Raw genomic sequence first — 27,797 nt, 5'->3', positions numbered from 1 at the left:
TTTAGGCTCACAACTCACTTGGGCTCACTCACACTCACCACTCATCCGTGGTCAACCAGTCATAGCTACTCACTTCTCACTCACACTCACGACTCATCTAGACTCACTCACTCACTCACTCATTTGGACTCACGACTCATCTGGGCTCACTCATCCGGGCTGACTAGCACGTTTCAACTCAGGACTCACCCAGGCTCACCTTGACTCAGGACTCCTATAAGCTCACACATCGGACAGCTTAATCGTTTTTACACTCTGCAGCTCAAGTTACGCGTGTAAAATGCCAACAAACGGTGTTAGAAAACACAGTGATGCAGTGAACTGCAGCTACCCTCTAGCCAGGCCCGGCTGAGAGGCCTAGAGGCCTGTAGCTGCCACTAGTGGGACGTAAAGTTCTAAGGCCGCTGCACATGTTCTTGGTTAAACCAATCTAAAAACAGCAAAGGAAGAACTATAGCAACCGCAATAGAGCAAGCCACAGCTAATATCCAGCGAGACCAAGCGCCGCGACTGATCAACTTGCTCGCCTTTTAGCAATGCTCTCAAGTGTAGCAGCCACAAAAATTACATACCACGAAGTAATGAAACTGCTCTACCAAAAGCATATTCAGTATTACGAGTGCACAGGAAATTCGCATTCATGAATGTTACAAACTCATGCCCAATCAGCATCATGGATTCACTTTGGATCATGGGATTGTTCAACCTCACATCATGGACTTATTTGATTTGATAGGCCCACACTCTACCGGATTGAAGAGGACTCAGATCATGATCTTAATGCAAGCCCACTCTCACACGACTCGGGTCATGATCTGAATGCGAGTCCGAACTCAGTCACGACTCGGATCATGATCTGAAATGAGCATGAGTGAGCCCTAGTGAGTCAACTCATGAGTGAGTTTGCCAACCTATAGGTGCCACTGTGATGCAGGGAGCCACAGCACCAGCTGTCAAGGGGGGGGGGGAAGTTGAGCGCATGCACACGGCGTTCAGCAGACAGTGCTAACATGCTCATAAGTATTTACGGTGAATTGAAGGAGGTGTTCCCTGTTGTTGACGGTTCCAGCAGCATTTTGCGAGAAAATGGCTCTGAAATCTACACAATAGCTAATAATTTTCTGTGTTTTGTGTTGTAGCTGCGTTGTTGTGACAGACCGTCCGTGTGCATGCAAGTTCGCACAAAACATTTCTTTTTCAGACGGCACAACAACGGTGTGTGTGCAGTTGGTAAACTGCGGACAGGGCGAATACGAGCATGTTTCGTCAAAACCGGCGCCGGTACCTTTGCCTGCTACGCAAAGCATGCAGCCAGATGCTGCAGGTTCGCCACCACCTGGCCCTTTCACTGCAGCTACAGAGACGTCTGAGCTAGCGCTAAGCAGTGAGGATGCCCTCTTCATCACTACTTATGAAGAGCTAAATGAGCACGGCAGGTTCTCAATGGGGATTTGTGGGTGCCCTTTCCTTAAACCATGCCGAATGTTCTTCAAACACCTCTCTAGAGGGTCTGAAGAGCCTTGTGAATTCGGAATTGAAGTATCTTGCAACCACGCTCTCATAGTACTTCGGAATTCGACTTTGGTCTGTGCGAACCAAGTGAGTTGCGGCAAAAGACAGCACAGCATTGGTTTCCTCATCTTCACTCTCAGGAGAGTAGAAGAACTGCATATCAAGGAACTATGCGATGTCATCGTGCGTGGCCAACTCCATGGCTGACTCGCGGCTCGTTAGCCACGAAAACAACCAACACAAAAAATACACGCAAGAACTAAACACCTCCACGACAAGCAGATGACAAGGTTTGTGCCTGCACCCGCTCGATTGAAAATTGCCGTACCTATAAGGTGTAGCGCTGCTGACGTGCTGCACCTGCACCACAAAACTGGCTCTGCACCATGCTGGTACCAGTGACACTTTTTCAGGATTGGTGCTGTGAACGAGCTGTGAATTGAATGCAGCTAGTGCAAAGCGAGTCATCTCTTGCACCACCATGTTGTAGGTGCATCTCATCCCATATTTTGTGCTGCGAGCCCACGTACATTGCAATCATTCTGTTGAGTCTCTCTGTGAATCCTTTGGTTTTTGGGTAACATTCAGTGGTCCTACTTATTAGCGGTTTTATTGGCTATTTCAGTGGTATAATTTCAGTGCAGTCTCAAAGTATCAGTGGATGCAGTATATCTGTATCGGAAATCAGTTTGGTTCGGTATCTTGTATCGGTGTCGAAAATGTAATTTTTGAGGGTATCGGTTTCAAGGATACTTTTTTTTTTTTCAAGCATCGGGCTCAGCCCTGGGTATTAGAATTGTTCGTCCAGGAAAACGACCGCCAGCTCGAGCGAGCAGGCTAAACAGGTCATAGTTCATCCCCTCGCCACTCACATTCTGTCTAATATATAATATGACAGCCTGACTTACCGTATTTACGCGATTGTAAGTCGACACCTCTCCCCCCATATCACATGTTAGGAAAAAAAAGAAGAGCATGCCCGTGGGCACACTCTAAAATGAAAATGTATTAGTCACTGGACTACTCGTCCACACTTGCACCATCATCCTCACTAGTGTTGCTGTTGTCATCCAGCAAAATCCCCCACTTCGGAAACAACCACAGCACATCGTCGTCCCTTGAAATCCTGCACTTTGCAGACAACCGCACCATGACATCACGGGGGACAGCTGAAAATTTTGCCTCTCTGCAGCCGCCACCCCTGCATCACCTGTTCCTAAACGTTGAACTTGCAGCCCGGCGCACAGTTGTTTGTTTATTCAGCGTGAAGAATGATAGCCATTTTGAATGTAGCTGTAAAAGAGTCCCGAATGCTTACTGGTCCCAGAGCACAAATGACGGTTGGTGAAGCACTGCATGAAAAACTGGCAAAACATGACCGGCAGTCATGCCAAGTTTGTCAAACAGAGCCAAAGAGAAACGATGCTTGAGCAGCATTGGCTCTTCCATTATCTGCAGACATTCCACAGAGGTGTTGCTTTTCGGAGTGGTGGTGCTGCTGTGATTGGAATGGCGGCCCATTGCTCGACATACTCATGAGCGCCAAGTGTGCAGCTAAAAGTAAAAAAAAAAACTGAAAAATCATTTCGAACAAGCACGCAGAATAGACGAATGCTACTGGGTAAAGCCATATAGCAAACATAAAACTGCATTCATGCTGTAGCATCTCATGATGTCTTGTTTGTCTCGGTTTTATTTATGGTACCATGTTTTGGCATCGATTGCGATTCGTGAATAGACCCCTCCCCCCTCCCACTTTGGATTTTCAAATTAAAAAAAAGAAAGGTCAGCTTGAAGTTGTGTAAATACAGTAATGCTTGCGTGGCACGGGCGCTTAATAGATATTGTCTTGATGCATTCTAAGTGGCCAGATATCTCCGCACAGGCAAATTGATGTCGAGTAGCTATCAGTGGGCTGGAAAACTGCAACTAATCGGCTTACAAAACTGTGTAAGAGCAGCAGCAAAGCTTTGGTCCTTGAATGCCACAGCAAACACTGCATCCCGAGAACCGTGTTTATTCATTTTCACAGTGTTTGCTTCCTTCTTATCCTCTCTAAGATAGAGTATGCCATCTGTAGGTTGTAATAGATAGGAATTGTGGGGAATTGAAAGCGGTAACTAGGAAAGAGCGCCCGCGGCTGGAGCTTTGCCCGTTCTGCCCTACTCCACAAGCCCTGTTTCCGTGCACATCGGATCTCTGTAGTGTTCAGAAACAATGTAGGCTCTGGCGCCCGTTCGCTTTCTTCACTGGCACATTTCGCTTTCTTCACCAGCACATTTACAGCCAGTTGTCGACGACTGCGTTGTGGCACAATTCAGTGACTTTGGTGCGTTGTGCTGCACATTGTTTTGTGATCTGCGAGCACTCAGCAGCCTTGCTACGGTGGCTGTCAGTGGCCACCAACACATGTGTTTTACACAAGACATAGCATAACCCAATGTGTTTGCTTTTTCCGCATGCTCACAGCCAATTCTAAGCGAAGAACAAGTTAAATGGCGTGGCATGTTCTAGTGAGCGCCATATGGAAATGTCGTGATGTTAGGCCGCGAGTTCAGATTAACAGCAAGTTTTGTAATTGCTGAAAATTTATGAGATTCTAATGCTTCGAACCTCCAAAAAACCTAGTAAAAATGCGTGAATATTGAGTCGAATAGCAAGTACTACTAGTATTCGCAAATTTTTAGCAGTTTCAGATATTCGTGCACCCCATGCTAAAGATGCTTTACCTATCTACCCTGCAGAACTCGAGCGAAACTGAGATGCCAGTGCACCAGGAGTGGGTGGCACTGGCGTGCTGCCCAGACCCAGATCGGCTGCACCCACTGACCGACGCCTCACCGGAGCCTGGTCTGCTACAGTTCTGGAACCTGGGCCCCCTGCAACTGAACCGGCAAGTCCCAGTGGTTTCCAGCTAGCATGCAATCGGAAAGAAACATCCTGCTCTGCAATACGCATCTTTCTGCACTGTGGGAAATTTCACTGTTTTATTATGGTGGTAACAAGGTGCTCTTTTTCTTCTTGCCCTATTTCAAGGGTATCCTGCAGCTGTGCAGCATTCAGCGCGACTCACTTGGGCTATTTTGGCTCCTGTTTTGCTTTTGCTGTATGGTAGTGACTGGTCTTTGCAAGTTGTACTTGAGAAAAAGGACCTACGCATGTTCTGAATGTACGCTTAGTTGAGTTTATACTCTGGCACATGCTTACGCCTTCTAGCATTTTCCATGAGTTGATTGTCTAAATTAGCTGATGAAATCTCAACTGCCATCCTGTTTGGGGAACACGCCTGTAGGGGTCCCTGCCCAGACGATGCGCTGCCGCGGCTGGGCCTGTGCCTGGCCCATGACTTTGGCTTTGTGGCACACCTGGACTGGTGCCCATCAGGTTGCTGGCAGGTGGAGAAAGAGGAAAACTCCCCCCGAAGGCTGGGCCTGCTGGCGCTGGCTTGTGGAGACGGTGGTGCCCGCGTGCTCAGGTGGGTGACCCATATGCTCTTCCTCATCTTCTGTGCCAAGAACAAAAATTCACAGACAAACATGTGACAAAGGAACATGTCGCAAACACCAGCCAGGGTCTGTTATTATGAGCTGGCTTCTGGATTGTGAGCTTTCATGTGTATGCCTTGGACATGTGTGGTCTTAACTGCTTTTCTTCAACATTCTTCTCATCCTCCTGCTTTTTCCGTGCATGTGTGCATACGTGCTTGCTTGTGTGTGAGAGAGGGGGAGAGACAGGGGCCATTCATGGAAGTGTGGTCAGCCTTCATTTATCTTTATTTTAGGCTTACATATAAGGTTATTGATATTGGAGGCTTCTGTAGAATTACATACCGTATTTACACGTTTGTAAGTCTACTCGTATGTAAGTCGACCTCCCAAATCACATTTCCGAAAAATTAAAAAACTTCCGAGGTTGTTTAAGCTTGGTCTTGAATAGTTGAACGCGATAGCATTATCCAGCACCCGCCGTTCATCGCCAGCCGCTATCAGCTGCCTCGCGTGGGCGTGCCCGTGGGCACATTCCAAAACTAAAATGTATTAGTCACTGGACTACTCGTCCACACTTGCGCCATTGTCCTCACTAACGCTGCCGTCGTGATCGCTGCTGCGGTCCACAGCACGTCGTTCTAACGTCACCGTCCAGCGAAATCTCGCACTTCGCAAAACAGCCACCCATGACATCGCGTAGAACAGCTAAAAATTTTCCTCGCTGCCCCTGCCACACCTGTATCACCCGCTGCGAACGTCGAACTTGCGGCCCGGCGCGTGGCTGTTCGTTTCTTCGGCGTAAAAAATGGCAGCCATCTTGAATGTAGTCGTGAACGAGCGCCGGTCGCTTGCCGGACCTGGAGCACAAATGATGACTGACAAAACACTACATTAAAAACTTGTGGAACGCGGCCAGCAGTAGGCAAATGCGTCAGAGCCAAAGAGAAACTACACGTGAATGGCATCGGCTCTTCAGTCGGCTACCGACACTCCCCGGCGCTGCTGCCGTTCCGAGTAAGGGTGCCACCTCGATTGGAACAGCGACTCTTCCATTGACTATCAACGCTCCCTTGAGCGCCGAGCGCGTACAGTCGAAACCCGCGATAACGAAATTCTCGCCGCAACGAAATATTTTCGAATCCCCGGCGAACGCCCATAGGAGTCAATGCATTTCGTATCTCGTGGCAACGAAACTTTTTTGAACAGCAATCCCTCATTAACGAAATTATCTGAAATGGCAGTCCGCATATTATGTACTTACTTAACGCTAACTTTGTCCAAAAATTGGTTAAATGCTTTCCTTTTGGCCTAAAATTCGGTAAACTACCGCCACAGCGCATTGCTATGGCAGCCCCATTGTTTACTTGAAAAAAAGCTACAGTGGAGGAACCATAGTGGAGCAGTTGCACCTCGCAACAAGCGACAGCGATGATGATGATGATGGTTTGCCCATCACTACAGGTAAATTATGTACTGCGCAGTATATTTTGACCAAAAATGCAATTATATGTATATCAAGTATTTAAATTACGAAGATACTAAAAAAAATCAGACGAAGCGAAGGTGACCAGATATATTATTTATAATGTGTGCCATCACGTCATAAGCAAACGCAGAGATAGCCACCCTAGCGGAGCGGAGCGCACGCGTCACATGCCGACTGACTCGGTAATTGCTTGCTAGCCAAATCCACATCCACTCTGACTGCCGACGCACGACTTGAAGGGCCTGACGACATTTTGAGCTTTGTGTACCGCCGCACGTTGTCGACAGTGGTGTGTGCTTCGTGGGATATATAGTACGCGCAAACCCGCTTCGCGTTGTTTATCTTTGAATTGTGAGATCATCCGCCGATTTCTCCCAGTCGATAAACATAGCTCTCGGCGCTTGGGATGTGGACTGTGTAGCGCACGTCAACTGTTTGGCGATCGGACCGTCTGCTTAGCCTAACCGTCTGCTAAGATGCCGCCTCCAGCCAAGAAGCGGAAATTTTTGACTTTAAAAGATAAGGCTGCAATTATTGCCCAGGTTGAAAAGGGCAGGAAAAAAATGGAGATCGGCGACGAATTTGGCATTGCATGCAGCTCACTATCGACAATTTTAAAGAACAAGGCCTCCATTCTCAGCGCGCTCGGAAATGGTGCAAGTGGAAGCAATAAAACGGTGACGGCTGTGGCGTTCCCAGATGTTGACAAGGCAGTGTTTGCATGGTTTTGCGAACAGCGGGCAAATAAAGTGCCCCTGTCTGGCAGAATACTTCAACAAAAGGTGCTGGATTTCGCGTGCATGCTCGGGCACGATAACTTCAAGGCGAGCCCTGGCTGGTTGAGCCGTTTCAAAGCCCGCCACGACATAGTCGCTAAAGTCATCTCTGGGGAGGCAGCAGCCGTCGACCCAGCGACAACGTCGTCGTGGCTGCTGACCAACCAAGAAGTATTGGAACAGTACAAGCCGTCGGACATCTATAACGCGGATGAGACGGCTTTGTTCTACGAGATGCTCCCATCGAAGACCCTGGACTTCAAAGAACAGAAGTGCCACGGGGGAAAGCACAGCAAGCGGCGTGTTACAATTTTGCTGTGCGCAAACATGGACGGCACAGACAAACGGCCGCTGCTTGTAATCGGCAGAAGCAAAAAGCCTCGCTGCTTCAAGGGAAATCGTGAGCTGCCTGTCCAATACACCGCAAACCTCAAGTCATGGATGACCAGGGCTATATTTGGCGGCTGGCTCGAGGCCTTCGATGCCGACATGCGGAAGGCCGGCAGGTCGGTCTGCCTTTTTCTTGACAATTGTAGCGCTCATCACGTTGAGGCGGAGCTTACAAATGTGCGGGTAATTTTTTTCCCTCCAAACTGCACTTCCGTGCTGCAGCCGCTGGATCAGGGCGTCATTCGTAGCGTGAAGTGCGCCTACAAGGAGAGGCTGATCCAGCGTCTGCTCCTGAACCTCAAGCTCAAGCGTCCCACCGATGTGGACATGTTCATGGCGCTTGAGATGATGGCCGCCGCATGGGTTGCGACACGTCCTGTCGTGATTAGCAGCTGCTTCAAGCATGCCGGCTTGATTATCACAAAGCAGGCATCGTGCGCTGATCCAGCGGCGTCAGAAGATTTGCCTGAAGGCGCACTCGACGACGATGCTGACGGCGCACTAGACGATGGTGCTGACGGCGCACTCGAAGACGGTGCTGACGGTGCTGACGGCGCAGTGCCGCCATCGCTGTCCAACGCATGGGATGAACTTTGTGCCGTGGCAAACGAAGTCCCAGGTGGCCTCAGCGTCGATGAATTCGTTCGCGCGGATGAAGACGTTGTCGTACACGAGGAGATGACCGATGAAGCTATCATAAGTACCGTGCGTGAAACTGATGATACCGACGATCAGATGCCAAATCATCGAAAGAAAACGAACCCACAGGACGTGTTAGACGCCTTAGACACCCTGCGTTCGTTTTTGGGTGAGCATGACGACGACGTTGCTATGGACCACTTTTTGCAGTGCGAAGGCAGAGCTTTCAAATTGCTGCAGGGCAAGGTTCGCCAAAGCAAGCTTACCAACTTTTGGAAATAAATTTTTTTTTTTTCATTTTCTTGTCTTTTCTGTCTCATTCTCGCATCAACGAAATTCCCACGGAAGCGAGATTTTTTGCTTTCCCCCGCGATTTCGTTATTGCGGGTTTCAACTGTATTTGAAAGTAAAAACTTGTTGGACGCTTGAGCTTAAAGTGGAACGCGATTGCGTTATCGGGCCGCCGCCGCTTATCAGTAACCGCAGTCAGTAGCCAAGTGTGGGATGCCAATTTGCTGCTTATCGATAGCTGCAATCGGTCGCCACCCGCGCATGCGGGGAGCGTATGCCATTTCTGCGCGTTGACATAGCAGCTGCTCAAGGCCAGCACCAAGAGCGATGTAATGGAGCTGCGCAGCAAAAATGCAACCACGCTGTAGCATGCCTGATATCTCTGTCCTCTCGCCGTTACTTATAGCACAGAACAGCGGCCCTTCCATCAGCTATCAACGCTCCTCTGATCGCCGAGCATGCATTTGAAAGTAAAAAGAAAACTTGTTGGACGCTTGAGCTTCCCTTAGAACGCGGTTGCGTTATCGGGCCGCCGCCGCTTATCAGCAACCGCAGTCAGCAACCGCAGTCAGCAGCCACGTGTGGGATGCCAGTTTGCTGTTTATCGATTGCTGCCATCGGCCGCTGCCCGCGTGCGCGGGGAGGAGATGCCGGTTCTGCGCGTTGACATAGCAGCTGCTCAAGGCCAGCACCAAGAGCGATGCGACGGAGCCACGCAGCAAAAATGCAACCACGCTGTAGCATGCCTGATATCTCGCTTAGCTCGCCTTTACTTATAGTGCGATGTTTTCGTTTCGATTGCAAGTCGACCCCCCGCACTTCATGAGAGGGCACGAGTGGATCGCCAAGTGAAGGCACAGCAGCAAGAAAGGGACAGTGCAATAAAGTGTCGCAAATTTGAAATGCAACCCTAACAGCAGAAGGGGAATGCTATCGTGTGCAGGTTCTATTGCGACAACAGACAGATTAAACAAAACAAAACGGAGCCGTGTTTATAACATAAAGGTAAAGAGCTCATAAGAGTTGAAAACTCAAAGAAAAAACACACAGACTCAATGTGCGCACAGCTGTATAGGTTAAAGAAAGAGTTCACCAGAAATTGAGCATTCCAGGTGAAGCGGGGATGCCTTGCAGACAGCACAGCTGCGGGTGGATGAACTGCAATGCGTCGCTGGCATTGCGTCGAAGGAAGCGACGGAAGGGAGCCAGGTGGTAGTAGGAGCGGAGAGGACCACAGGAAGACGCCGGTGGACTCCCGTCAGCAGAGGAACTTGGCAGCAGCAGGAGAAGCATGGCTTTTTTGGGTCACAGTTTCGGCAGTGGACTAACAGATTCCTAAGATGTACCTGATAAGTAAGGGTGTGCAAATATCGAAATTTTCGAATATGAATCGAATACAAATATAAATAAAAAATGGCTTCGAATATCGAATATCTTGTCAGCACAAAAAATAAATTCAGAAAAGGTAAACAAGCAAAAATTGTTGCTCATATTTTTTTCAAAATAGTGTATGGCCTTTGCAACTGAAATAAACAAAACTAGACTGCCTGAGCACCGTACATATAAAAAAAAAAAACATGATGTGCACGAAAATGTATACTACTTAATTGAACTGCATAACAGTATCCAACCTGTAATGTGGTCAGGCAAAATGCAATCCATAACATGACAAGACTGGAAACAAAAATAACATGATGGCTAGTAAAACCTCATTAATTCGGAGTTCAAAGAACCGACAGAAATGCCCAGGTTATTTGAAGGTCAATTTATAAAATGCCCTGTGGCCCCGAAAAAAAAAAAATACCGAAAATGTGGTAGTCTTGTGAGGCGGCTCTATCGTGCAAACACCTGTAATCACGTGGCGAGCACAGAGTTTCGGCGCGCTGGAAGACATCGCGAACGTAAGCGAGATGAGAACGCGCATTGACGTCAGAATAGCGAGACTGCTTCTAAAAAAGGAAAAAAAATGACAAGCGACGTGTCAGTCAGCGTCTGAAAGCGGCACGGTGCTGAGATTGGACTACTGGGGAATTCGCGGGCCGACAGTTGCCATTGTAACGGGCGAGTGGCCAAGCTCAGAAACCAAAACTACGCGGCCAGGTTATTTTTTTCAAATAGTGACAGGGCCCTCCGAACATTGTCACGCCTGCCATTATGCCCGCTTAAGAGGTGCATGGGTTACAGTGCACCATGCAATAAATAGGTGGGATTGTTACAGTATCGCTTGCGCTGCTACGACACCTCGACTCGTCCCTTCGGGAGCCTCATGTGAAATTCCGCAAGTAGGCTTTCCCGCATAGCGTAGTTGACCAAAACAAGATGGCGGTGGTCACGCTCGGAGAGTTAAGGTGACAGAGCCCACTTGTGGAATTGCACACAAGGTCAAGTCTAGCGGCATCGGAATGCGATCGGTCGACGCAATAAACGACGGAGAAGAAAGAGAACAGGGCCTTTATATTGTTTTCCTGGAACTTTAAATTCTATATTAAGATAATTTGCCCAGATATTGCGCTTTTGCAACAACCAGATTTACGAAAGTCTGCGCGGTATACGATCGCTGCCGACGAGTTTTCGGGAATTTTCGAATATTCGGAAATTCACGAATCTCATTTCTCGGATACGAATAGGAACCGAATATGAAACATATTCGATTCGTATTCGAAATTTCGAATATTCGCACACCCCTACTGATAAGTCATTCTTGTGCTCCCTTAGCCTCTCATTGATGCATCGGCCTGTTTGGCCGATGTATACCTTGCGACAAGACAAAGGAATTGGGTAGGCGACGCCTTCCGCGCATGCCGTTGAGGGATTTCTGTGCCTAATGGTGCATCATCTGTTCCTTTTTTTTTTTTCATTTACAATCCGACACAGCTGCAATAGGCACTGTGGTGCAAAAAAGACAATGTCTGCTCCTGCTTTCCTTCCAATTTTTTTAAGGTTGTGTGAAATTCGGTGCATGTAAGGAATAACAGCAACCTTTTTAAATTGCTTGTGCGCTTCAGCCGGTGGCCCACTTTTTTCACGCTTGATACTTTTTAGCACTTTTTCTGCAACAGAGCTAAGCAGTTGTGACGGGTACCCTGACTACGTGAGCCTGCATATCTGGTTTGTGAAGCTTTCCTGCATAAAATTTTCGCCGCTTGTCCTGTGTGTTGGGTATACATGCAGTGTTTCAGTGGTTCTTGAATAAAGTTAAAGTTCAGCGCCTGTGACATTGTCTCCACGTTTTCTGTCTTCTGTCAGTGTTTTTTAAGCGCTGTCAACAACAATGGAGCTATGTTTTGATCTTGTTAGCATATGCCGTGATAAAATTCATATCATTTGAGGCCTCACAGATGCAGCCCACTGATTTTTACACTCAGTGTGTCTGTATCATTTGTCTGAAATGTTGGGCAGTCAAAGACAGTAAATTCGGCTGAAAAAATATTTTATTTCAGGTTCTAAATTATCACACAAATAAAAGAAATGGTCAGTAGTTTTCTGCTCAATCTGGTTGCTGAGTGCAATCACAGGACTTAGGAAATCAGTAAGTGCCATATCGACATTGTGATATGGGTTAAGAGTAAGACGCAGACACTATCACGCATTATTCGTCGAATCCGTGGCATGGCGTCGATTTGTAACCAATTCGTGAATATGGACTTTGCAAGATCCCTTAGGTAGAGATGCATAGCACAAGTTGCTCACTATTGTATGACATCAATGGCAAAAAAGTTTCTGCTCTTAGACATTGACATCGTCACGTTGTCAGTAAACAAGCCTGTCATCAGGTAGTGCCAGAATTTTCCACCTCAGTCTGAGCATTTCCGCATATTTATCGTCTCTGTTGGGAACGTGTATTTTCTCTTTCAGCGTCCCAGTTCCTGATGACCTGTCTACGTCGGAGGACCAGCAGCCGGTTTACACGGGCGGCAGGTGCCATGCCCATTTTCGCATTGCCCCAGGTCCACTGGGCACTGTTCCTTGCACCCGTGTGGCTTGGGACGTTGCTAGAGGACACCAGCGCATCGCTGCTGGATATGCTGACGGTTAGTCGCTGGCTGTATACCTCTTGTCATACCCTCCTTTGACAGCCTGTTTCAGGGGATGCCTTACTGGGCTTATGGTGTTGTGAGGTGGCCGTAATGCTGGTCACGAACCGCCCATTGGTTCCTCCTGAACAGTGAATGTCGATCAACTTGGTGGTTCATCCGAGGAGGATACTTGCCAATAAGAATGTGTCATCCATGATGATGTGATCCCAAGGGGCCTTGGCCATGTGGGTTATGTCAGCCAGTGAATGTGGAAATGCAGGACAACTTTCCCTGACACCACTTTGCCTGTGGGCGTTGTGAATCTGGGTTTATTCTAAGTTTTTAGAAGCTGTATATTTACTGCCTTTGTTTGGAAAATAGTACGAATTTTTGCATATGGATGCATCACCATTGTTACTTCACAGTTTAGTTTATGCATGTTGTTGTAGCATATGTTGCATGAGCATCCTAGGTTCATCTGTGCAAATTAATAGAGTTTGTGAAACAATTGACATAAATGTTCGTGCATGTCTGTTATGGTCATTACTGGTTTGGTTACTACAAGACACTGCATGGGCACCTCGGCTTCTGCAGTGGCTGCTGCCTCACTCTTTGACTTCCAGCCAATGTCATTTGGTTTCTGGATCTCAAGTCATGAGGAAGTACAGAATTACTATACAGTAGAATCTCGTTACAACGAACTTCACGGGACAGCCGAATTTAAATCGTTATTTTGAAATATCGTAGTACTGAAAAACCATTATTTTCATGTCAGTAATGCATCACAAGAACTAAAATTACGGACCTTTGCAGCAGATTTACATGTTGGTAAGTAAATAATAAACGATAACGCTGGGCACAGTTTAACTACAATTTATTGCTTGAAGAAGCCTGTTATCTTCTTCTGACGAGTAGACGACAAGCACTGCTGGACGAACGCCTCCACATCCTCGACCTTCCTGTGCACGTCATCGGGGACATCTTTGCAGCGCCCGAGGAATGATCGGGTCTTCTCTAGAAAGACTAGGACATCCGAGCCGGAAACAATCTCTTCCTCTTCGCGTGCGCTGATCCAGTGTCGACATAGTCTTCGTCGCTACTACATTCTTCTTGCTCACGCACTTGATTCACGATGTCTTCGGTGGTGAGCTCCGTGGATGTAGCCGCCGCGCTCTCGCTATCCACATAATTCGAAAGTCGCTGTCCACGGTAGTTGCCCAGCCGCAGACGTTTTCTTGAGGGAGCCAGCTGCGACTCTCGTAGTTTTATGATCTTGTCCCGATCTTTGAGCATCGTTGCCATTGTTGACGGTGTAATGTCAAGCTCCCTGCACAAGTCCGCTTGCTTTTTTTCCAGCAGCTGCGACAGAATGTCCGCTTTTTCTTTTAAGTGAAAACTGGCGTCGCTTCTTTTTAACACGGGGGCCAGGACAACTCATTGTCAGCAAAGCTAATGCACAACACAATCACAGCGCCGATAACTTTGCAGATCCTAACGTTCGCTGTCGACGTGGTGACACTGCGCTGAATAGGCTTAAGACTACTGCGCAGTATGTGACCACACGCTGGATGGATGATAATGGCCTTACCCTTTGTATCGGGCGGCAGCTTGCGCCGCCTAGCCTATATTCATTCAATGCGACACTCGCGTGATGGCGATACCGCTGGGGCTGTATCCGTTGCAACGAGTTCCCCAGCGCATAGCTGATGCTTCGGATGATGATGACAGGTGTCAGCTTCAGGGATTTGGTACGGAACTTCGACGGAACTTCGTAATAACGAAGCGTCTTGCGACGAATGCGAGATTAAATTACATACGTTATTCTGAAATATTCGGTAATTAGAAATTCGTAGTACTGAAAGTTTTTTACATTGAAAGTACAGTCGAACCCGGATGTATCGAATTCGACGGGGATCGGAAAATAGTTCGATATAGCGAAAATTCGATATACAGATATAGGCCAAAAAAGCACTCGCGATCATAAAAAATTGTGGCTTACCAATTGGAACAGCCGCGAATCACATAGCATGTGCACACAATATGAAAGCGCTTTATTTCACGGAAAAAGATCACTAATTTTGGGCTGCTTTTTCCTCTGGGAAATGAAGTTTAAAACACTAGTTTCAATCTTCTCGAGACTGTCTAGGTGCGAGAGCCCAGTGCCTTCCATTTCACCGCAACAGCGCCGAATCAGGCTGAACGCTGACGCCAGTTCAGTGGCTGTGCACGGACGCGTTTCTTCGAAAACACAGTTGCCCTCGTTGTCGCTGGAATCGCTGTCTTGAACGCCAGCTATTCCGGCCACAATGTCCTCATCAGCGAGGTCGGCTACCGCTTGAACTTCGCTGTCAGCGTTAATGAAGTCATCAACAGTAACTTCGGGCAAGACGGTGCCGGAAAAATTGGACAAGTCGCGGAACGCGTCCTCCAAGCACTCATCGTCATCTAAAGCTTCCGGACATTCATCTCTGGCAACTTCAAGGCCTGCCTTGCCAAAACAGTTGGCTACTGTGGCCTGCTTCACGTCGCCCCAAGCACCGGTAATCATCTAGATCGCGCCAAGCAGGTCAATCTTGAGATCGGTTCCCATGCAGAGGTTTATGAGGAGCCGTTGAATAAGTCGCTTCCGATAGCCTACCTTGAATGCCTTTATGATACCCTGGTCGAGGGGCTGCAGTCTCGCTGTGGTGTTCGGCGGGAGAAACTTCAATTCGATGTGCTGCAGCTTGCAAGTTGTTTGATGGGCCGAACAGTTGTCTACCAGAAGGCAAACTCGGCGGCCCGACTTGCCCAACTCAGCGTCCCAAGCCTGCAGCCATTCAACAAAAAGTTGACGTGTCATCCAGGCCTTCCTATTACAGCCGTAGCGGATGGGAAGCTGTTTACAGTTCTTGAAGCAGCGCGGTGACTTGCTCTTCCCGATCACGAATGGCCGTAGCTTGCACGAGCCGTCCATGTTGGCTGCAAGCAGCACCGACGCACGCACTTTGCTCATTTTACCACCGTGGCATGTGGTTCCACGAAGAGCGAGTGTCTTATTCGGCAACATTTGCCAAAAGAGACCAGTTCCGTCTGCATTGAAGATTTCTGCAGGCGAAAACTTCTCAGTGATCTTCGGCCACTCCTCAGAAAGCCACTGCTGCATCTCCTGGCTGCTGACAGCCCCACTTTCGCCTGAAATGGCCTTTCCTACAATGCCGTGGCGGTTTTTAAACAGTTGCAGCCATTCAGTGCCACCGCAAAAGTTCTCTTCGCCAAGAGCCGTAGCAAACCATATGGCCTTTTCGATTAAGGTCGGGCCATCCACGGGAATAGTGTTTGCTCGGATCTCAAGAAACCACGTGTAGAGTGCCTTCTCCACTTTGTCAAAAGCAGCAGGGCGCACACGACACGCTCCCGAGCGACTTTCCTCACCTGCTTTAAGCTTGATGTCCTGCTTGTTTTTTAACAACGTACTTAAAGTACTCCGCGGAATGCCGAATGCGTCTGCCACGGAGGACTTCTTTTCTCCATTCTCGACACGCCGGATTACTTCAAGCTTTCTTGCAAAGTCCAGATTCTTCCTCTTTTTTATGTCCGCGGATGCCATGACTCACCAGATGACTGCAATCACACACGCTACACACGGCACGTTGAAACAGAGGTACGCACAACGACACGCACGATGTGCAGATGGAGCAGTCCGAGCGAAGCCTGTTCGAGCGACAGTCAACGGGGCTGCGAAGGAACGACAAAGGGAAAAGAAAGAAGAGAGCGGGGAAAAAGATCGGCGGAATATGCCGTCGAAGGCGCTATGTTCGTTTTTTGAGCCCTCTCTGGCTCTCTCGTCTCCCCTGGCCCACGAGCGACTGTGCCGACCCTTCACTCTCTCTCTCTCCGTTTTCTCAGGAAGCGTGGCTTGGAAACGTCGCCGCGTCTCCATGCCGCGCACTCTCTTCGATGAGCTCCAATGCCCTTGCCCAATGCACACGCCGGCGGTAGAGGAGGAGCGAGAGAGCTCGCGCCGGTGGGGCGCAAGAACGGGGGAAAGGCTCTGCGTCTCCGTCGCTAGGCGGCGGCCGCGCATGCGCAGAGGAGGAGCCTGCTGACTGACTCTGCGGAAAAGTTTACCTCTGAGGACCGGACACGAATGTCTTTGGGAAAAGCGCACCTTCCAGGGGCGCGGCGCAGCGCGCCGTTCGATATATCGAATCTCCAACGAAAATGGAATTCGATATACTACGCAATTGTCCAATACTTTTACATAGTATTTTCAAGGGGGTAATCTGTGTGTTCGATATAGCCAATAATTCGATATATGCGGGTTTGATATATCCGGGTTCGACTGTATAGGCATTTTGGCGGGGATTTAAAAAAAATTCGTAAATCTGATAATTTCGTTAATCTGATGTTCGTAGTAACGAGATTTTACTGTAGCATGTGTGCATGTATGACATGGACCTGCTTTGAACAAATACCACAGGGAAGTTTTTATTTTGACATTGCTTCCTTTTGTTGCGTAACATGTCCACACCTGAGCAGGGTTCCATGTCTTCGCCAACTTTCAGCTCGTTCAGATACTTTAAGTTGGAGTGTGCAGATATTGAAGTTTTCGAATATGAATCAGATGCGACCATGAAGAAAAAAATTCTGTCAAAGATCAAGTCTAATATCTCTCCAGTATGAAAAAAATTTCAGGAGCAAAAAAAAAGGCAAGTAGTGTCTCCCTTATTTTTTTTTTTTTTTTCAAATATAATTATTGTCTTTGCTATGGAAAAGAACAAAACTAAACTGGTTTAGAACCATACATAAAAAGCATGATGTGCAAAGAAATGTGTGCGGCTTGATTAGACAGCTTAACAGTATACAGCGTATAAATGTAGTGATGCAAAATTAGTAACATAATGAAATGCATTAATTTACATGACTGGAAACTAAAAATAACTTGATGAGTGTCAAAAGTTAATTAGTTTGGCCTTCAGAGGACCAGAAGAAATGCCCAAATTATCCAAAGGCCGAGTTATAAAATACCCCTTCCCCAATTGCAACTGTTTTCATTTTGTATTCCTATACCAAATATTATTCATGTCCATAGTTAGCTGCATAACCTGTCCCTGGTCACAGTACTTTTGCCAGCATTTCATCTGAGCATTCCCATCTGCAAGCAAATTTTGACCCATGTTTTCAAGCAATAATAGGCAAAGGAGGTTCAAGAAGAGAACCAATAGGAATGGGGAAATATTGTTACCCATTTGTATGTAGAGGGACTTTAGGGGCGTCTTTATGGGGGCACTTCTTGCAAGCTCTACCATTGGCTGTTGGTGGTGCCCTGCAACTTGTGGTCAGTGTTGAAAAGCTCATTAGTTGCAACTCTAAGGAACCAGGACAAGTGTTCAAGTTATCCGAAAGCTTGAATTATTGAATGACTACGAAGAAATCAAGAACTGCTCACATCGCTATAAATTTGGTGAAAGACTGGGCGATGGTTGCCTGATTTTGAGATGAGAACAGCGTGGCGGTGACTATATTCCACGTTTACATCAACGCTTTATTGCATGCACACTGTCAGGACCAAAGAAGCAGAACTGCTTCAAAATCGTAAGGGCCACCTGCATCCTTCACAGTGCTGCTAAGTCACACCCATCATAGGTGGCACCATCGCACATGATGAACGTGCCGCTTTAGCGTACTGGAAAATGGAACCGCACGAACGGAAGCAATGGAAATGGCTCAGCGGTGCCAGAGTGATGAGGAAAAAAAAGGGGGAGAGAAAACATCAATGATACTTCAATTGGAGTCAGAAATGGTGCTCAGCTGGGCTAGGTTAGCTGACTGATGCTGGCTGATCGAGCTGTCGTCGCTGCTGGCTGGCGCAAAGCTCAGAAAGCGAAACTGAAACTAAGCGATCTGACTGTTCTAGGAGTCGGGGTTGTCCGTTCTGTTTCACCTGCCACTGTGTGCACATCAGAGATGCACAAACGACTCTGCAGCATGGAAGTCAGGTTTTACAGGACAGCGTAGGAGCCACATTCTGCAGAAAAGCTGGGGTCGGCATTGGCGTTTGTGACCGAAAGTGGCTGTTACAAGAGGCTTCCATAGATGGCGCCAGCCACACGAGCGAGTCATCGGATGTTCAGTGATCAGAGCAGCTGCGAGCAACGTGCCAAGCACATAGGCCGTCTTCCTCCTCACCCTCATATAAGCACAGCAGACGACGACTCAAGTTACTAGCGTCACCTCTTAAGCTGCTACGCTATGTAGTGAACCCATCTCTGTATCCCCTGACCCTTGGGTTCCGAGTCAGACGCTGCTGCTGGGACACACAGGAACATTCATACAGCTTGGTTAAAGCGGGGCTTTATGTTTATGTCATGTAGTTTTTCATCACATAATGATTATGAGTGTGAAAGAGGAAACAGTTCCTTGTGTCTGGGGGGGGGGGGGGGGGGGGGGGGGGGGCGGCAAAAAGAACCGCTGTTCTTTTTGCCTATGCAGACGCAGACACCCATGCAAGAAAGGCGGAGCTCAAGTGTGCCCCCAATTTTTGAGTAGGGCTATCACAACAATAGCTTGCCGCGCCAGTCATACCTTGGCACGACAAGCCATTTGAAATAACCGCTGTGGAACCCAGAGCATTCGATGCCATTGAGTTATGTAGCTGTTGGCCGGGACCGAGTCGCCTGTTCGAATTATCCGGATTTCCGAATTGATAGAGGTCGAATTGACAGGTTTTTACTGTAGTTCATTTTACTGTCACGGGGTAGCACAGTAGTCTGCAAACCTCAAAATCTTGGACCAGTCAGCATTGGAAATTTCATACATTAGTCTAAGAGAAGTTCCTGTACTGGTACAAGTGAAGAGCTTTGGTGTTGTCTTCATTTGCAGCACTGTGAATGGGCAGCAAAACATGCTTGAGCTCGTTGTGTGCAGGTCAAGTGGGCATCTTTTACTTGGGTGAGCAGCCTTCCCCACTGTTGCCCTCGGACGGCGTGTACGAGCCGGTGTGGACGTGGCAGGCTCACAAGGGTGCCATCATGGGCCTCAGGTGGACGCCACAGGGGCAGCTCTGCACGGCATCCATTGACCACACCGCCCAAGTCTGGGATCTGGAAAGGCCTGGTGAGTCAATGGTTCTCACTTGAGATCTCTTGCCTGGTATAGGAAGCATGCCCCAGTCAAATTCCCAACACCGCCTGATTGCCATTGTAGCTTTAACCTCAAGTGCTGTTTCACTTTCCTCGTGGAGGTTAGGCATGTGATTTCTGTTGGCTTGCTTCAGCAGTGGCACGGCACACAACTCCAACACACATGGCTGCCATGCGGACAACCTTTATTCCAGTACCCTTCTGTCTCGTTTGTTCTACTCCACACCATCACGCACCTAGCGCCTTCCTGTGTTTATTCTCACAGCTGCAAGGTACACAGCACCCCACCATGGCACTGCCTAGAGCTAGTTCTTTGTCTGGGATGTTAAAAGACGCTGCTTCATAATTATCTTCCAGTAATAGTTATTTTAATGCGTATTGTGGAAGCTGAGTTATATGCACACATAATTAGAACTTCCGTGTCTTCGCGCCTTTCCCTCTTCTCTCACACACCAAAACGGCGGCGCTCCTGTGCCGGCCCAACCTACTCGGCGCCTCCTCTACCTCCGCCGGCTGCGGCACGCCGAGTCGCCGCAGCAGCACGTGACGTCTGAAAGAATTTGCCGCTGTGACTTAATTGTTAACGCCTGGCTGCTGACGTCACTTGCACAACGTGACGTCGTATGCCAGGCTTTCGCGCGAAAGCCCAGCACCGCGTGTCACCGCGAGGTACGAAAGCGGGAAATTTTAAAACTGTATTGTAAATTTCCCGCTCGCTTTTGAGGTCTTGTACATGGCATGGACGCTCGGTGGCCTGTACTCTACATAGCGCAAGCATTTAATGCCAAGCTCAAACATCCCTTTCTGTGGCCCTTTAAAGCTCTCAACAAAACACTAGATAACCTATTTCATAAGTACACAAGCAATAGTTTAGCATGAAATTAAATGGCATATTTGAAATCAGCACGCAACAACATATACATATTTCCTGAAAATTTTGTTTTTGTGACTGCTATTTTCAAAAATTTTTAATTGAGAAGCTTAATGAAAAAATACAGCTGCCGCAGTGGCTCAGTGGTTATGGTGCTCGACAGCTGACCCGAAAGACGCGGGTTCAATCCCGACCATGATGGTTGGATTTCAGTGGAGGCGAAATGCTAGGGACACATGTATTGTACCATATCAGGCCACGTTAAAGAGCCCCAGGTGGTTGAAATTACCTGGAGCTCTCCACTATGGCGGTCCTCACAGCCAGAGTCGCTTTGCAACATTAAACCACATAAACCCACATAAACCACACAAACAACCTTAATGAAGAGATTGTGCTGTGGTTGCTGTTAGCTAATCCTCATATTTATATTTTTATTTCACGCCACCGCTATGCCCGTCATGCCACTACTATGCCCTTCACATGCTATGCCCTCCACATGCAAGAGCACTTCGCTGCAACATACGAATAACTTGCTTGGAAGTGTAAATACTAATACAGCCCAATCGATTTCTGTTTCCTTAACAGTCGGAAGACGGGTGCCACGAACAAGTACACTTTCCCAAGGGTTAAAAAGCTTAATGTACTATGCTAAAGGCTTCTGAAAAGGAAAACAGAAAATTAATTTCGTTTCGTTAAGCTAAAGAAACTAGGGATGTGCGAATATTGAAATTTTCGAACACGGATCGAACACGAATATGAAGAAAAAATGGCTTCGAATATCGAATATTTGGTCAGCACAAAAAATAAATTCAGAAAAGATAAACAAGCAAACATTGCTGCTCATATTTTTTTCAAAATAGTGTATGGCCTTTGCAACTGAAATAAGTAAAACTAGACTGCCTGAGCACCGTATAAAAAAAAAAATCGTGATGTGCGCAGCAATGTATACTACTTAATTGAACAGCATAACAGTATCCAACCTGCAATGTGGTCAGGCAAAATGAAATCCATAACATGACAAGACTGGAAACGAAAATAACACGATGGCTAGTAAAACCTCATTAATTCGGAGTTCAAAGAACCGACAGAAATGCCCGGGTTATTCGAAGATCGATTTATAAAATGCCCCTCGGCCCCGAAAAAAAAATGTACCGAAAATGCAGTAGTCTTATGAGGCGGTTCTATCGTGCAAACACCTGTAATCACGTGACGAGCACTGAGTTTCGGCGTGCTAGAAGGCATCGCGAACGTAAGTGAGATGGGAACGCACATTGACGTCGGAATGGCAAGACTGCTTCTGAAAAGGAAAAAAAAAAAATTGACCAGCGACGCATCAGTCACCGTCTGAAAGCGGCACGATGCTGAGATTGGACTACTGGCGAATGCGCGGGCCGACAGTTGCCATTGCCACGGGCGAGTGGCGAAGCTCAGAAACCAAAACTACGCGGCTAGGTTTTTTTTTTTTTACCTAGTGAAAGGGGCCCTCCGAACGTTGTCACGCCTGCCGTTACGCCAACTTAAGAGGTGCATGGGTTACAGTGCACCATGCAATAAATCGATGGGATTTTTACAGGATCGCTTGCCCTGTTGTGACACCTCGACTCGCCCTTTCGGGAGCCTCACGCGAAATTCCGCAAGAAAGCATTCCTGCGTAGAGTAGTTGACCAAAACAAGATGGCGGTGGTCACACTCGGAGAGTTGAGGTTACAAAACGAATGCCATGGGTGTGGGCATTAATTAAATAAACGAGCTTTTGCGTTGCATTTGTTAGGAGCGGGTCGTCCCCATCTTGTTCGCAGCACGTGTGGTATGTGGGAAAGCACACTTGCGGAATTGTGCACAAGGTCAAGTCTAGCGGCATCGGAATGCGATCGGTCGACGCGATAAACGACGGAGAAGAAAGAGAACGGGGCCTTTATATTGTTTTCCTGGAACTTTAAACTCTATATTCAGATAATTTGCCCAGATATTGCGTTTTTGCCACAATTTACGAAAGTCGGCGCAGTGTACGATCGTTGCCGAGTATTCGGGAATTTTCGAATATTCAGAAATTCACGAATATCATTTCTCGAATACGAATATGAACCGAATATAAAACATATTCGATTCGTATACCCCTGAAAAAACTTTTCAAGCAACAACCTTCTAGAGAGTGCATTCAAGGACCTCAATACACCTCAACGCAGTGAACAGTGTGCAGCAGACGATGCAGGGCAGGTATGCCCTTGTGACATCAGCAATCGAAGGTTGCCAGTCCAGCAAGCTGTTCGCAAAAGAAACGAAAAAAAATTTGTTTTAAAAATATCTGCTGTACTGAATGAACTGAAACTTTGGGGAATTGTAATTTGATGTGTTGCGAATTAAATGCAGAAAACAGTGTATATATCAGAATTGGCTGTCATGGCCCATTTAAAGAACCCAAGGTGGTTGAAATTACCGGGAGCTCTCTATGTGGGCTCAGGTATTCATGACAAGAGAGTCCCTCATAGCCTGAGCTGCTTTGGGATGTTAAACCCCATTAACCACAATATACCCATAGAAAGCTAGCAGGACGCTTTTTACAGGGCGGAACGAGTAGCAAGTAATGCGTGACATTTTTTGCAGGCATCGCTCCTGTGTCTCTCATCGAGAGGCAGCCCAGTCGGCAACTGGCTGTCTCCCCACACTGGAATGGTGTCTTCGTTGTCGGAGAGGAGTCGGTCGTGTGAGTTGGCTTCTGCTATCCCGCTGCTTGGACTTGCAGGCCACGTCAGCATTGCAGGGAGCATGCTGGATTTATAGAGCAGTCAATGCTTGAGTGGGCAGTGAACATCAAAACCTGAATGCATGACAAAGCTTGAGAATTAAGCACATTGGTGTCATCAGTGGATGAATGCGAGGTTGTGAGTTTTATTCAATGGTTTCTATGTAATATTTTGAAAATGTCAGCCTTTTGTAATGAACATTTGTTAATTCGAATGTCTGGTTTATTTCGCCTCAAGCTCTGGTTTTATTAGTATCAGATGCAATAAAAGTTTCCTGTGTAATCAGATCCAGCATAATTGAAGGTAATTTTTAGTTCCCTTTACTAGTTTGAGTGGAGGGTTCTAACACTGAATGCTGCACTTTGCAAAACCGCAGTGGTGGGCCCTCGCATTCCGTCTACCGGGAAAACGGCTACTACGGCTTCATGCCCAGGCCGGTGACTGCCCACAATGCCACAGTCTGGGTGAGTTGCTGCACTGTTACTTTGTGGCCACAGTGGTGCAGTGCTCACGTGCTGCACCACTAAACAGGCCTGCGGTAATATGGCACTGTTTGTGTGCAGGCGTTCAATCTTATTTAAATGGTGACTGTGGTGAACCTTCAGTCGCTGAAGAACATGAAGCCATTTGTAGACTGCATTTCAAAATGCAGTAGTCGAACGATTTTTCGGTCTTCAGTAATCCGGACGCTCAATATTTCAGACTTGGTTGAGGAACTTTCACCCACCTCATAGGGATGTGTACATATTCACAACCAATATTTCAGACTCTGTAGAGTCAAAAAATGTGATTTCTCGGACTCAGAAAGACACCAGCAACACTCTGGAGATCATTTTTCAAGCTAAAGCTCGTTTTTTTCTCGGCCTAACATACATGCGAGCGGGCATCGCTTTCACAACCAAACCGGTTCTTCGCTGCCTTGAAAGGCATCATTTTAGATTTCAGCAGTCAAACCGTGCCACTCAAGGCAATGGCATGCTCTTTGTTTCTGTCGCAATGGCCTGCAGAGAAGAGCATGGTCGTGTGGAAAATGGGACAGTTGCAGCGTTTGCCGTGGCTTAGATGACAACGCCTACATTGGGAGGAAGATGGGGAGGGGGCATTCAGAGGCTCTCACTTCTTTCCATGGGTTCCCTCTCTCAGTATTCGTTGATGTCGTTGCCTATGAGAACAGACGGCTGTTTCTTCGCTCTGCGCATGCCTTCATTTGCAGCATGGCCTGTGGCCATGTTGCACTGTCGGTGTCGTGACGTGAGGTGGTACGGATGTGCTGAAAGCATGACGCTGGTTCAGGCACTGTCTGATATTATTGTTTGCAAACGGAGCGTGGTGGGGAGTGGCAATGTTCACGATTTTTTAAAGCCAGTTTTTCGCAGAATATTGATCTTTTTTTAAATTCACGGATTTTTCAGACTGTTAGATTATTTGGACCGTTTTCTGGGTCCTGCTGGGTTAAAAAAATCAGTAGGCGACTGTCTCACATGAAAAGTGCAAGTTTGGACTGCAACCACTGCACGCATGCTTTGAGAATCTGCCAAAACATTTATAGTACTATTTACTATAGTGCAGGTGCAGTGAAAACTGAAGGGTTTTGCGATAGAGGCTTCGCATGATTACTGGGCAATTTTTTTCCCGAGGTGTGCAGCTGTGAAGTTTGAAATTGAGCTTTTCGGCGCACCGTTGTAGACGACACTGTGCTAATTCTACAGTTTGAGTGTCGGTGTTCACACAGCGTCGCGTCCGCGCCGTTGACAGATGTCTAGGAACAAAATTCAAAGACCCTACCATGTAGACCGTTTGTCTAGTCGAATGGCGCGAATCTAGCATGGCTGGCTCGAGAAAATCGCAGGGGAAACACCGTGGCTGTGTTGACCCGCCATGTTCACAGCCTGACTCGTTGCTGGCGACGGTCGGATTTCTCGTGTTTTCGACAAGGTAGCAGTCGATTTGCACCTTCAAAAGTGCAACGAAGCTAGGGGCAGTGTTTTATTGCGATGCCGTCCGGTTACGGCGAGCAGCAAGCAAATCTCAACCAGCTTCCCCAAAGTCGTCTTCCCGATTTGTTAATGTAGCTCCTAGCGTCGAACACGGAAAAGGGCGTGAGACCAGCAGTCGCTTGCGACCAGGCAGCAGCTCGACAACACCTTTGTTCACGCTTGCAAGCGCGACCTGCGGGTCGCCTTTTCTTTTGAAGTGAAAACTCTCGGGAATGAAGTTGTTCACGTTCTTTGGAGAGTGTCGCCTGCTTTGGCCGATGTGAAACGGTTATGCATAGCGGTGACCACGGCAGCCAGGGAGCAGCTTACAGTAGAATCTCGTTACAACGAACTTCACGGGACCGCCGAATTTCAATCGTTATTTTGAAATATCGTAGTACTGAAAAACCATTATTTTCATGTCAGTAATGCATCACAAGAACTAAAATTAGGTACCTTTGCAGCAGATTTATGTGTTGGTAAGTAAATAATAAACGATAACGCTGGGCACAGTTTAACTACAATTTATTGCTTGAAAAAGTCTTATCTTCTTCTGGCGAGTAGACGACAAACGCTGCAGGACGAACGTCTCCACATCCTCGACCTTCCTGTGCACGTCATCGGGGACATCTTTGCAGCGCCCGAGGAATGATCGGGTCTTCTCTAGAAAGACTAGGACATCCGAGCTGGAAACAATCTCTTCCTCTTCGTGTGCTGATCCAGTGTTGGCATCGTCTTGCTCACGCACTTGATTCACGATGTCTTCGGTGGTGAGCTCCGCGGATGTAGCCGCCGCGCTGTCGCTATCCACATAATTCGAAAGTCGCTGTCCACGGTAGTTGCCCAGCCGCAGACGTTTTCTTGAGGGAGCCAGCTGCGACACTCGATGTAGTTTTACGATCTTGTCCCGATCTTGGAACATCGTTGCTATTGTTGACGGTGTAATGCCAAGCTCCCTGCACAAGTCCGCTTGCTTTTTTCCAGCAGCTGCGACAGAATGTCCGCTTTTTCTTTAAGCGAAAACTGGCGTCGCTTCTTTTTAACGCGGGGGCCAGGAGAACTCATTGTCAGCAAAGCTAATGCACAACACAATCACAGCGCCGATAACTTCGCAGATCCTAACGTTCGCTGTCGACGTGGTGACACTGCGCTGAATAGGCTTAAGACTGCTGCGCAGTACGTATGTGACCACACGCTGGGTGGATGATAATGGCCTTACCCTTTGTATCGGGCGGCAGCTCGCGCCGCCTCGCGTGATGGCGATACCGCTGGGGCTGTATCCGTTGCAACGAGTTCCCCAGCGCATAGCTGATGCTTCGGATGATGATGACAGGCGTCAGCTTCAGGGATTTGGTACGGAACTTCGTAATAACGAAGCGTTTTGCGACGAATGCGAGATTAAATTACATACGTTATTCTGAAATATTCGGTAATTTGAAATTCGTAGTACTGAAAGTTTTTTACATTGAAAGTATAGACATTTTGGCGGGGATTTTAAAAAAAATTCGTAAATCTGAAAATTTCGTTAATCTGATGTTCGTAGTAACGAGATTTTACTGTAGTTCGTTGCCGAAAGCTCACCTCGCTCACGACTCCCAAGTGTGAATGGGCTCATAGTCGTAGGCACACTTGGCATGTTTCAATGCCAAAAGTGTTCTTTAAAGATGTAAAATTTTGCTCAACAAGCGCACCTCATGGAATGCTACGGTGAAAGTCTGCCTGCGGTCTTTTGGCCACTTTTCAGCATCCAAGAGACCACGGTTTTCTAGCATCACTAAGCGTCACGAAAATTTTATTTTCATTTGGATTCTATCACGGGGGACACCAGCAATGCGATGACGACCGATTCGGGTGTGCTTCCCTTCACTCCGCTGTAAACAAAACAGCTGGGGGCACTCGGCACTCGCTTGGTACTCGTTACTAGGCAGGTCATCGGTCGTAGGTTTGGTACTTTTGTGGCCTGCTCCGTGCCTGCATGAGACTAATTTGTCGGCACTATTAATTTGACACTGCATGCGCAAAAGGGCCGCCGCCGCGGCAGCGATGCATCCGCTCGCTACTTTGCTTTAAGCGGGTCAAGCTCTTCGTGCACTTCGAGTAACGTGGCTTAAAATGCATGCATTTGGGTCGGGACCGCAAGAAATTTCGAATAAAGCGATATTTTGAGTAAAGTGATTTCGTTATAACGAGGGATTACTGTACTTTTCATTGCGACCATCTTCCCTTGTGCATGTTATGGCTGGACGAAACTCTATCTCCATAATGTTTGCAATTTCAAATGAATGGCAGAGCCAGTTCAGGAAAGGGTACGTGCTAAATGTAGTGAGACGTGCACTATAGGAGGCTGTCTCTAAGAAAAGGATTAGAACAGCTGATGAAATTTGGGGACTTTCGTCGCCTTAAAGGCTCTCAGTGGCTGTGGCAATCAGCTGTTAGGCAATAAGTCACGAGTTTTACATAGAGTAACAGCTACTGCATTTTTAT

At 47.5% G+C, this 27,797-nt stretch overlaps 1 protein-coding gene across 7 annotated transcripts in view; it reads left to right on the top strand.

The window, feature by feature from the left end:
* LOC144128082 (uncharacterized) overlaps positions 1-27,797 on the top strand; it is a 180,823-nt gene that overhangs the window by 135,379 nt on the left and 17,647 nt on the right. For all 7 annotated transcript variants that reach the window (XM_077661152.1, XM_077661150.1, XM_077661149.1 and 4 more), the window contains 6 exons: positions 4,257-4,405; positions 4,805-4,987; positions 12,438-12,613; positions 19,508-19,696; positions 23,198-23,297; positions 23,714-23,801. In XM_077661152.1, the coding sequence (XP_077517278.1) occupies positions 4,257-4,405; positions 4,805-4,987; positions 12,438-12,613; positions 19,508-19,696; positions 23,198-23,297; positions 23,714-23,801 (885 nt within the window). The remainder of the gene's footprint in view (positions 1-4,256; positions 4,406-4,804; positions 4,988-12,437; positions 12,614-19,507; positions 19,697-23,197; positions 23,298-23,713; positions 23,802-27,797) is intronic.

Source organism: Amblyomma americanum, chromosome 4 (genome assembly GCF_052857255.1).
Source record: "Amblyomma americanum isolate KBUSLIRL-KWMA chromosome 4, ASM5285725v1, whole genome shotgun sequence".
NCBI classification, from domain to species: Eukaryota; Metazoa; Arthropoda; class Arachnida; order Ixodida; family Ixodidae; genus Amblyomma; species Amblyomma americanum.
The sequence above is the reverse complement of the archived record's forward strand: the minus strand, read 5'-3'. Positions and strand labels throughout refer to the sequence as shown.